This window comes from Pipistrellus kuhlii, unplaced genomic scaffold, assembly GCF_014108245.1.
Source record: "Pipistrellus kuhlii isolate mPipKuh1 unplaced genomic scaffold, mPipKuh1.p scaffold_m20_p_3, whole genome shotgun sequence".
NCBI lineage: Eukaryota > Metazoa > Chordata > Mammalia > Chiroptera > Vespertilionidae > Pipistrellus > Pipistrellus kuhlii.
Genome location: NW_023425529.1, coordinates 52,645,665 through 52,658,094, shown reverse-complemented (window position 1 = coordinate 52,658,094; position 12,430 = coordinate 52,645,665). Strand labels below are relative to the sequence as shown.

The 12,430-nt window shown below is 34.2% G+C and overlaps 1 protein-coding gene across 27 annotated transcripts in view; it reads right to left on the bottom strand.

The window, feature by feature from the left end:
- The window catches only part of MON2 (MON2 homolog, regulator of endosome-to-Golgi trafficking), a 100,469-nt gene that overhangs the window by 66,177 nt on the left and 21,862 nt on the right, over positions 1-12,430 (bottom strand). For 16 of the 27 annotated variants that reach the window (XR_004991501.2, XM_045588208.1, XM_036458566.2 and 13 more), the window contains 5 exons: positions 11,329-11,456; positions 9,292-9,423; positions 5,727-5,856; positions 3,682-3,779; positions 2,542-2,667 (listed from right to left, as the gene is read on the bottom strand). Coding sequence is in view for 26 of the 27 variants with exons in the window: in XM_045588208.1 (XP_045444164.1) it covers positions 2,542-2,667; positions 3,682-3,779; positions 5,727-5,856; positions 9,292-9,423; positions 11,329-11,456 (614 nt within the window). In the remaining variant the exon portion in view is untranslated. Of the gene's footprint in view, positions 1-2,541; positions 2,668-3,681; positions 3,780-5,726; positions 5,857-9,291; positions 9,426-11,328; positions 11,459-12,430 lie in introns of those variants that run through there. The other 11 variants (XM_036458576.2, XM_045588209.1, XM_045588210.1 and 8 more) reach the window with 9 other exon arrangements.

Genomic DNA, 12,430 nt, shown 5'->3' with positions numbered 1-12,430 from the left:
AGAAAACCTCCCCATATCTGTTAATTCCTTGTGAAACTAGTCCTATTTTACTGAAAATATAAGGCCCAGTCAACATTTAATATCTAACCTCAAATGTACATTATTTTGTTGTTTTAATCATTCAAATATCACTGAGGCTAAGAATAATGACACAAACATAAATTTTATCCTCTAACCTAGGGGTGTCGAACTCAATCAGAGAAGGGGCCAAAATCTAAAATCCAGCCTAAATCGCGGGCCGAATGGTTTACTGAACAGTCATAAACTGTCATTGTGATGGAAACGCAGCGGAGTGCAGTGATGACAGCGCGGTGCGGGCCACGTTGCAAGGCCTGGCAGGACGGATTTGGCCCGCGGGCCTTGTGTTTGACACATGTGCTCTAACCCTTAAATCTTACCAAAAACAAACAAACAAAAAGGAACAATAAGGCACAGTGTAATTCATTTGTTCAGAATCACAAATTTTTTAAAAAATACATATTTCTTTATTGATTGCAGAGAGGAAGGGAGAAGAAAGAGATAGAAACATCAATGATGAGAGAGAATCATTGATCAGCTGCCTCCTGCATACCACCCCACTGGGGATCGAGTCCGCAATCCAGGCATGTGCCCTTGGCTGAAATCAAACCCGGGACCCCTTAGTCTGCAGGCTGACACTCTATCCACTGAGCCAAGTCGGCTAGGGAAGAATCACAAATTTTTTAAAATGTATTTTTAAAACTCAGATTCATTCAAGAAAAAACAATTAGTGGGAAATACCAGATTCATTAGAAAAATACAGATAAAAAATAAAAATAAAAGCTCAGCTGGTATGGCACAGTGGTTGAGTGTCAACTCATGCCCCAAGAGGTCACTTGGTTCGATTCCTAGTCAGGGTATATGCCGGGGTTGCGGGCTTGATCCCCAGGAGGGGGAGTGCAAGAGAAAACCAATGTTAATGTTTCTCTCTCATCCATGTTTATATCTCTCCCTCTCCATTCCTCTCTCTAAAATCAATAAAAAACATATTTTTAAAGCCTTGTATAATCTCAGCTCTCAAAGATAAATTAGTCATTGTTAGTTCCAAATTAATTCCTTCCAGATTTTTTTATTCATTTCAATGTACTTTTAAAAACTTTATTGAGAAGTATTACAGATTTTCCCCTATTTTTTCCCCCCTTTACCTCTTTCCCCTAGGTTCCCAACCTGTCCCAGGCCTTCACCACCCTCCTGTCTGTGTCCAGGGCAATGCACATATGCATATAAGATCTTTGGTTAATTTCTTTCTGCCTGCCTCCCTTTTCCCTCTGAGATTTCTCAATCTTCCATGTTTCCATGCTTCTGGTCTATTTTATTCATCAGTTTATTTTGTCTATTAGATTCCACATATAAGTGAGATCATGTGATATTTGTATTTTGCTGATTGGCTTATTCCACTTAACATAATCATTTCCAGGTCACTCTATATTGTCTCAAAGGGTCATAGATCCTTCTTTTAAAAAGGAAATCTTTATTGTTAAAAGTCTTTTCCCCCCCATTAACCTCATCTAGCCCACTCCAGTCCCTGCCTCAGGCTTTCATCACCCTATTCTCTGTGTCCATTGGTTAGGCATAAATGCAAACTAGTTCTTTGGCTGATCTCTTCTCACACACCACCATCCCTTGCCTTCCCTCTGAGATTCCACAGTCTGTTCTATGCTTCTGTGTCTCTGGATCTATTTTGTTCATCAGTTTACTTTATTCATTACATTCAACACATGAGTGAGATCGTGTGACACTTGTCTTTCTCTGACTGGCTTACTTTGCTTAGCATAATACTCTCCAGGTCCCCCCATGCTGTCTCAGAGGTTAAGAGATGCTTCCTTTTTATTGCTGCATAGTATTCCATGGTGTACATGTACAATAACTTTTTTATCCACTCATTTACTGATGGGCACTTGTTTCCAGATCTTAGCTATGGTAAATAACACTGCTATAAATATAAGGATACATATATCCCTTACATCAAAAGGTTACAGTTTCAATTCCCAGTAGGGGCACATATAGGAGGCAACCAATAGATGTTTCTCTCTCATAATATCCTAATGTCCGTCAGTCCTCCCTCCCTCCCTCCCTATTTTCCTCCCTCCCTCCCTCCCTCTCTTTTTCTCTCTCTCTTTTCTTCTCTCTCTTTCTTCCTTCCCCTCTTTCTGAAATCAATAAAAACATATCCTTGAGTGTGGATTTTTTAAAAATTACCTAAAACCATATAGCTACATATAAACAAATAAAAATCAATAACTTCTATTTTAAATATTATAAATATAGCTCACATACCACCTTCCCTAATATATTCATTGACTGAGAAATGCCTGAATATACAGTATCCTGGGATTCCTTCTAATGTTAAAATTTCAAGATGCTAGGGCACTTCAACAATGTAAGATAACATTAAATTATTATAAGCCTAAAGTCTAAGGCTATAATTCTATTAATGTGGGGGAAAAATACATGTTGCTTTCTTAAAAATATCTATAAAAAATTTAATATTAATTTTGTTGCAAGATACTACAAATGGCTTACTTGTAAAAAGACTTGTGGAAAATCATTCAGGACTGACTCAAGTAACTCAAGGCCAAATGTTCGAGTCATTTCTGTCATGCCTACTAGCCAGTAAGGGGCATCAGCATTAACCAACTGACAAAGATCCTAGAAAAATAAGTCAAACAATAAATAAAACATTCATAACAATACATAAAACATTCACATGCTGGAATAAGAGATTTTTTTTCAAAACTCAGTGTTTATAAAATTTTTAAGAATTTATTCTTATACAGTAATTGTTTTCACTCCTTAGAAACTAAACATTGGTAATTCAAATTTTGACAAATTGTATACTTGATTATATAGGTAAACTTTTAAAGAATCACATAACTATTGACAATAGAATACACAGATAAATGAGTGATACAAGTATTGACTATATAGAGTTTACACAGATTAATGAATCATAACCATCAACAGTATACCGAGTACACCAATAAATTATTAATCAAATGTTCTTTAAACTAAAATCCTCCTAAAATAACCCTTTGATCACAAAATTAATAAAAATTTCAGTACAAATAAATTATATTTTACTTAAAAGATTTATTCACAACAAATAATGTAAAAAATCAAGTGTTTTATACAAATTATATTAAGTAGCCAATTATTATTTAAACTTTCCTGTTAAATAAATTATTTTATATGATTAGTCATCCTTAAGTTACCTCTTTTATAGTTGTGCATTTAACTCATTTTATTTCCTTAAAATATAACATTTTACCATATTAATTAGCTCTTTAAGCTTTCAGAACTTTTTAAAAATACTGACACTAGCAGAAACTGGTTTGGCTCAATGGATAGAGCATCGGCCTGTGGACTGAAAGATCCCGGGTTCGATTCCGGTCAAGGGCATGTACCTTGGTTGCAGGCACATCCCCAGGAGGGGGTGTACAAGAGGCAGCTGATGGATGATTCTCTCTCATCGATGTTTCTAACTCTCTATCCCTCTCTCTTCCTCTCTGTAAAAAATCAATAAAATATATATTTTTTAAAATACTGACACTATAAAATTTGACAATCTTAAAAATTGACATTTAAAAAAATCACATAAAATTCCAAAATATAAAATTCAAAACTATATATGATAATAAAAATTATTTTTATTAACTGAAATACCTGGAAAAGCATATATGCATCTTTAGCACAAGGCTTGAGAGTACTAACAGATCTTCTGTTACTATTGGCTTGAACCAGTGCTGGTTGTTCTATAATATCTGCAATCAAAATAAAGTAAGTTTTAGGAGTTCATAATGACCTTTATAAAAATCAAATACTACATACTATTTAAAAGGCACGCTTAAAATAAATGCTTGTTTATAGAATTATAAACTAATTATAAATTAAGAATATGCCTCAAAAAGGAAAAAAATTTTGTAATCTATTTTTATACAAAATGTCATAAATACCAGTTCACTGACTTATATTCATTTTAACAAGTTTATTATCTTTACCTACACATTTGATTTTCCATGTCTCCATAATCTAGCCCTTTTATTTCATGAATCTGAAATTCACATGATCTTTAAATGTGCCTTTAAATATTAAATAAACATATAAAAGTTTATCACCATTGTTAATTCCTTTATCATATTACCATCTTCAATAAAGTAACTACTTGATCTGTCACAATTACTATGTCAGTTATAGGCACAGAATCAACTTACTAAGAGTCAGCTAGATTGGTGCTTCCCAACTCAGCACTTCTTTGAGTACTAATAAAACATTATTGCCCTGACCGGTTTGGCTCGGTGGATAAAGCGTTGACCTGTGGACTCAACGGTCCCAGATTTGATTCTGGTCAAGGGCATGTACTTGGTTGCAGGCACATCCTCATTAGGGGGTGTGCAGGAGGCAGCTGATTGATACTTATCTCTCAGTGATGTTTCTAATTCTCTCTCCCTCTCCCTTACTCTCTGTAAAAAAAAACAATAAATGTTAACTTAATGACTATTTGAAAAGAAAGAGGTTCTAAGTATGTCCTACCTTATTAGAAAGTATTAAATGAGATAGCAGTCTTTAGTGATGCACAATTAAAACTCCCAATCTTGGAATTATATTAAGGTTATGAATATATTGAACATTCAAATTGAAGAACTGCCCTGTTTTATTCCCTAAGTTTAATTTCCTAATATTTCAAACTGCTAGAATTCCAACTGCACTTCCCATAGGAAAAAATGCAGAAAAAATCAATATACTAAAGTCAGTAAAAGTATTTTAATAAATCAACAGATTCAGAATACCTAAAACTAAATGTGAAAAATCTGACCAATGGTTAGATTTCAGGTTAAGTGAAATAATTATTGGAGTAGGCAGTACTCCAATAATTTTTACCAATATTAGCAAAAGAACATCAAATAAAATGAAATACTACATGATATCAAAAGTTTAAGAAAAAAACTATATAAAGGAAAAAGTAATTTAATCTTTTGCTCCCTGACTATGTAAAGCAGAAAGATGGCTCATGATGGTCCACCTTATAATCTTTTCAGCTAACCATGAAAAAAAAGTTTTACATCTAATAAGGATAATGGGGGGAAACATAATTTCCATAGTTAAAAGTTAACAAATTATAAAACTATAAACAAACAGATTATCTGCCAGCTCTCTAAAAGGACATGTTTCTAAATTTTTAGGAAACTTAAAAAAAAAAAAAAAAAGTCAAAAATTATAATATATTTGATAAAAATAGAAAAAATAAAGTAAGATTAATCTTTATATAAATATTGCTTATTAATACATATTAATAGGCAAGGGAAAAAATTCACATGAGGGATGCCCACTCTTGGGAATTTACACTAAAGAAATAATTCAAATGGAAAAAATTTATAATAAAAAGACTCAAAATAATACCAAAATTTAGAACACAATGTTAAGTGTATAATAGGAGACTAGTTCATTAAATTATAGAATAACAACAAAGTATAATTAGAAACATAAATTAAAATAAAGAGTCGATTTCTAGAATGATAAAAGTATGGGAGATTTATTTTTTGAATTGCTATTATCAATATAATAACATTGCTAAGATAAATATATTTTTTAAAGTATTCTTGTTTTTAGGTAGCCCACATTTATAGGAAAAAGGCTGAAAATCAACAAATGAGAAATCATGGATATAAGAATCATCCACTATCAAAAGTAAACAACTTTTGTCACTTTACCTCTGTGTTGTTCATCTTCAGCGACCATCCTCTCAAAAACAACAGTAACAACTTGTCGCACTGTAGCAGCAGCTGTATTATTGGTAATATTATCTTTTGTGAAATGTAGTCGAAAACAAAGAACAATTGCCTAAAAAAAAAAACACAAAAAAAACCAATTTTCATTTAGTGTGAAATAAGACTGAAGTACGTGACAACTATATTTTATCTGATGTAACCCAAAATTAAATAATTTATGTTTGGCTGTCTCAATCACAGATACTACAAGCTCTACCCTTTCGCACAATAAAACTACAGAAATCCTTATATTTTGAAAAAACTCAACCTCTTAGTAAATATATAATCACATAAGTTTAGCTAAGGTTATGTGAAATACACCTTTTACAATTTGGTTCTTTTAACATGTACATAATAAGGTGCTGTGCTTTATTACCTCAAAATTACTTACTTTACAAATAACAAGTACTCAAAGTTTGTTATAGCATTAAATTATCTGTAGAAATACTAAATAAACTTGTTAATCATATAAAAACATAAACATTTTTAAAAGCAGACTTTTTAAAATCAACTTTATTAAATTGTAACTTATATGTAATAAACTGTATCCGTTCTAAAACTTTTATTTGATGAGTTCTGAGTCTTTATTCACTCATGAAACTACTGTCACAACTGAGATATTTTTCATCACCCTAAAAGTTTCCTTGTGCTCTTTTACAGTCCATTTTTCCCAGGCAAAATGGGAAATATCTGCTTTCTTAATTATTGATCAACTGGCATTTTTTACAAATATACTTATTTGTCTCTGTTTCTTTCACTTGTAATACTTGTGATATTCATCCATGTTGTTCTTTGTATCAATAATTCATACTTGTTTTATTCTTTTTTAAAATTCTCACTCTAGGACATTTTTCACTGATTTTTAGTGAGAGCAGAAGAAAGAAAGGGAGAGGGAGAGGGAGAAAGGGGAAGGGGAGGAGAGAGAGAAGAGATCAATCAGTTGCCTCCTGAAAACTTCACTACTGGGGATCAAACCTGTAACTAAGGTATGTGGTATGTGCCCTGCCACCCTCCAGTGTACAAGACAACACTCCTACCAACTGAGCCACATGGGCTAGAGCTTTACTTTTTTTTGAGTAGTATTCAATGGCATGGGTTTATCCATTCTTTTTTTTTTTTTAAGTATGTCCCTACTATTTTTTAGAGATAGAGAAAAGGGAAGGGGAATAGAGAGAGAGAGAGAAACATTGATTGGCTGTCACCTGCATGACCCCAATGGGGCCTGAGCCCCCAACCCAGACCTGGAATTGAACCAGAGACCTCCTGGTTCATAGGTTGATGTTCAGCCACCACACTAGCATGACTTGGTTTATCCATTCATATTTATCCATTCACCTGCTGATGGACACTTGAGATGTTTTCAGTTTTTGGCTATGTGAATAAAGCTGCTATGAAAATTCATATGCAAGTCTCTATGAGGACATATGTTTATATTTACCTTGGTTAAATAAATACCTAGAAGTGAAATGGCTGCATCATATGGTTAAGTATAGGTTAATCTTTTAAGAAACTGTTAATTTTCCAAAGTGGCTTTATAATTTCATAATCCCTTCAGCAGTATATATGAGTTTAGAACTATTCCACATCCTCAACACTTGATATCGTCAGTCTTTTGAAATTTTAGCTATTCTAATGGATGTAATGATATCTCCTTATGGTTTTAGTTTGCTTTCCTTGATACTTTTTGAGGCTGAGCCATTTAAATATCTTATACTGTGTAGTTTCTGCTGAAATCATCTGTCCATTTTGAGGGGTTGTTGGTCTTTCAAATGAGTTATAAGAATTTTTTATAAACTCTAGATAAAACTCTTATCAGATTCTTTTTAGTATTTTCCCCATTCTGTGGCTCTTTTTATGATTTATGGACTTTTTTCCCTACATAAGAAATGTCTGCCTACCCATGGTAGATTTTCTCCTATGTGTTCTTTTAGAAGTCTCAGTTTTAAAAGACACATTTTTGGCCTGGTTGGTGTGACTCAGTTGGTTGAGTCACAGAAACGTTGCCAGTTCAATTCCTGGTCAGGGCACATGCCCAGGTTGTGGGTTCAGTCCCAGTTAGGGATACATGCAAAAGGCAACCAATGTTTCTCTCTCATCAATGTTTCTCCCCCCGCCCCCATTTTCTCTCTCTAAAATCAATAAAAAACATATTTAAACAGACAAGTAAAAAAAAAAAAACATTTTTTAAGAAAGACATGATTGTTTAAATTCTGTGTTATATTAATTATATCAAATGTTTTTAAGAAAATAATTAAGCCTTTATACCACTATTACTCTTTACATTTCAAATGTATAGAATTTCTTTTTACTTCATTTTTATCACAAAATATAACATTTCCAAATTAACCATATTAAAAGTAACCTAATATTTATTTATAAAACTATAATCAGTTCTTATTGCTTTGGTAGGTCAAACAATTTTTTATAAAAATTACACACACACACACACACACACACACACACACACACACAATAATTTGAAAGCTAGAAACCAAGAAGAATTACATACAACAAAAGTATATACAGGATGGGGCAAAACTAGGTTTACAGTTGTTCATGTGGACAATAACACAATAATTAATAAATGATAATACAAGAATAAACTGTGTTTTGCATTCTCACAACTATAAACCTACTTCTTACCATCCTTTTATAAAAATACTGTACATAAAATATTTTATAAAGCAGGTATGAGATTAAAAGAATAAGCTATTTGCAATTAAGTAAAATTTCATTATAACCTAAGAACATTGAAAGTAACTAGAAAAGATACTCTCAAGACAGCATACTTTTCTATTTATAAGCTGTCCATCCTTAAAGGAATGCTAATTATAATAGAACTATTAGTAAAACTCCAACAAATTCCTTAAACAATAAACCATTAATTAATGACAGTTCTTTATATTACACTCTGTTCTTATGAAATATTTCATAATTAAAAGAAAACTTTTTGGAGAGTGAAATAAATAATAGAGTAACTTACATATTCCCAAGAGGGTGGGAGTAGTAAGAAATAAGAAATACTTATTGTACATGCAACCTTATCTAGTATAAATGCCAAAAGGCTGATTTTTCAGCTATTTAATGGATAGGTTTAAACTATCTGACTTACATATCACATACAGGTGAAATTATTTTTAAAAGGGAGTAAGAAAGCTATCAGAGGAATAGTCAAGGCAATTGTGGAGAACACTGATACCTCAAAATACGTTTTTCCCCCTTACTTTCCTCTTCCTCTATTTGTATTCCTCTGCTATTTTCTTCTTCCATTTCCTATTCATAACTAACCCTGTCAGCTATACCCAAAGGGCTTTGCTTCATCACCCTAAACTGATTTCAATTTTAGTCTGAGGAAAATAAGGCACCAATGGTTTGTAATCCACAATGTCCATTATCACAATAGATACAGGGAAGTTACCTTTGGTTCAAATCAGGCTTTTCTCTTTCCACACGTTATTCAAATACTGTGCCAAGAAACTTATGAACTTTGTCAAAACAGGTTTCCTACCTTAGAGAGTGCCTCATCATGAACTACTGTGTTGGTTGTTAAAAGAACAAGAACTGTTTGAAGTAGCTTAAGTTCTTCAAGACTATTTTCCATTAGCTGCCAAAGCATGTTAATTATATTTCCAGCTGCAGTCTGTAAAGCAATTATTTTAATTATTGTCAACAAATAAAACATAAGTATTTAAGTTCCCAAAAAAAAAAAAAAAATACTATACAAATATTACCTCATTTGGAATTTCTTGATGACAATAACAAAACCTATGTTTTAGATATATAGATCCAAACACATCTCTCAACTAATTTGAAACTTACAACCAATTAAATTTCTTCTAAAAAAAGAATTTCTTTAAAATACGCCATTTCAATATTTTCAAATAACAACATGCAGATCTGAAATACGTAGTCAAAATCAAAGCTTATGTCTACAACAGTATTTCCTTTGGACATTGATGAATCTGGACATATGGAAATTCCCTGTGTCTGCTGTTTCTTATCTATATATATAAAAGCCTAAGCAAATGTTCGACCGGTAACTATGATGTTCATTGACTACCAGGGAGCAAACGCTTAAAGCACAGGCATGGAAACATGGAACAGACTGATGAGTCTCAGAGGGAAGGGGGGAGGGTGGGAAGAGATTAACCAAATATCTTATATGCATGCTAGAGGCCTGGTGCATGGATTCTCACACCGGTGGGGTCCCTTGGCCTGGCCTGCGAGGATCAAACTGAAACCAGCAGTCCAACATCCCCTGAGGGGTCCTGGATTGCAAGAGGGCTCAGGCCCGGCCGAGGGACCCCACTGGTGCATGAATCTGTGCACCAGATCTCTAGTGTTATCTATATGTTATAGAAAAAAATAAAATTCAACTTCAATTAACAATGCCTTTATAATCTCAATTATTTTTTTATTGAGACTATTTTGAATGCTATACTAAAGGCAAAAGAATTTACCATTTCTATTAAAATACTTTAAATAGTACAAAAAGTTAAGGTTAACAGCATTATATTTATACTAGAGGCCTAGTGCACAAAATTCATGCACAGAGGGGGTGGGTCCCTCAGCCCCAGCCTGTGCCCTTTCGCAGTCTGGGAGCCCTTGGGGGATGTCCAACTGATGGCTTAGTCTTTTTGAACTTCTGAGCTGTGAATCAGACATCATTAGTGCTTCTGTGGAGGTGGAGAGGCTGCCGCCACTGCTGCTGTGCTTGGCAGCCATGAGCCACGCTTCTGGCTGAGCAGTGCTCCCCCTGTGGGAGTGCATTGACCCCCAGGGGGCAGCTCCTGCATTGTCTGCCTGCCTCATGGTGATCAGTACATGTCATAGCGACTGGTCATTCAGCTGTTCAGGCAATTTGCCTATTAGCCTTTTATTATATAGGATGAGGATATAGATTCATAATGATGAAATGTTGTTCCTTGTTTTACCATCATAAAATTAGATACAATCATTTCATTAATGGACAATCAATTTCATTTCAGATAATTTAAGAAACAGTCAAGATTTTCCTTCCTACCTTAAAAAAATATTATGACTTACTAGAGACCCAGTGCATGAAATTCTCTCAAGGTAGGGTGCCTAGGCCTGGCCAGTGATCTGGGTTTATCAGGGCCTTTCTTCCCCTGGCTGCCAGCTGCTGACTGCCAGCCAGAGCCTTCCTACGTTCCACGCCACCCCTTGGTGGTCACCACACATCATAGTGAGTGGTCAAAGTCCCAGATGGTCGAACTCCCACGGGGACAATTTGCATATTAGCCTTTTATTATATAAGGTATTCTCTTCAGTGATATGAAAATATGTGTGGTTCTCTGGGACTACTCATACTTATAAATGACTTGAAAAAAATACACTTCCATCTTTATTATTTATGAGTACTTAATAACAAAATAATTAGCTAATCTTTTTAAATAAGCTATGTCCTTCAAGCACATTAGTAGTCATAAAACTGTTTTACATTAAATATCAGGTATGTTTCATTCCTCCTGTGAAAACTGCTTTGATTTTTAGGTGCATAGTTCAGATAAAATCTTCACATTACCTCAGACACAACTTCATGTGACATGAGTCTCTGAATGGCGGCCAAACATAGCTGAGTGATCTTCGGTTCCTTGGTTCCACAACCCATTAGAAAAGGTTGAACAACCTCTGAGCTGTTCTCTTTTAATGCTTTATTTGGAACACATATAAAATAAATTATTAAATCTAAATCATAAATAGCAATATATTTTATATAATTACAACCAGTAATAATTGAAAAACTTTATGTAAAATTAACACCAAAATAAAAATCAAGTGTAAGAGTTAAAACACTTCAAATAGATGTTTTAAATTCATATCTAAACTACACCTCTTAACTATAGCTTTGTCATGCCTTTCTCCTGACACTATATCACTGGTCCTTCTTATGGTGCTATACTCTTTAAGGTTAACTTCTCAGAAGTTCTATCCTGCCTCAGAAAAGCATATCAGACCTTCAACAATGCAGAAAGGAAAACATGAATAAAAATTCATATTATAGAGCAAAAAAAGTAATTTAAAATAGTATATGCATCATTCCACCATACTTTTGAATATTCAGAAACTCTCTATAATTATATTATATTAGAGGCTCAGTGCACAAAATTTGTACATGGGAGCGGGAGTGGTCCCATAGCCTGGCTTGCTCCCTCACAATCCGGAACCACTGGCTCCTAACCACTCGCTTGCCTGCCTGATCACCCCTACCCACTCTGCCTGCCTGCCAGTTCAACCCTAACTGTCCACCTGCCTACCTGATCGCCCCTAACCACTCGCCTGCCCACCTGATCACCCCTACCCACTCTGCCTGCCTGCCATCCCTAACCACTTGCCTGCCTGCCTGATCGCCCCTAGATGCTCGCCTGCCTGCCTGATCACCGCTAACTGCCTCTGCCTTGGCCTCTGCCACCGCAGCTTTGCCCAGCAACCTTCCGGTCTAATTAGCATATTATGCTTTTATTATTATAGATGACTTGCATTTTCATAGCCTAATTTTTCCTCAAGAAATAAGCTCATTAAAAACAATAACATTACTCCTTTTATTAATGAAACATTACTTTAAATTGGATGCACATGCTATAATTACAAATCTTAATTTAACTCTTTCTACCAAGCTAATTCCT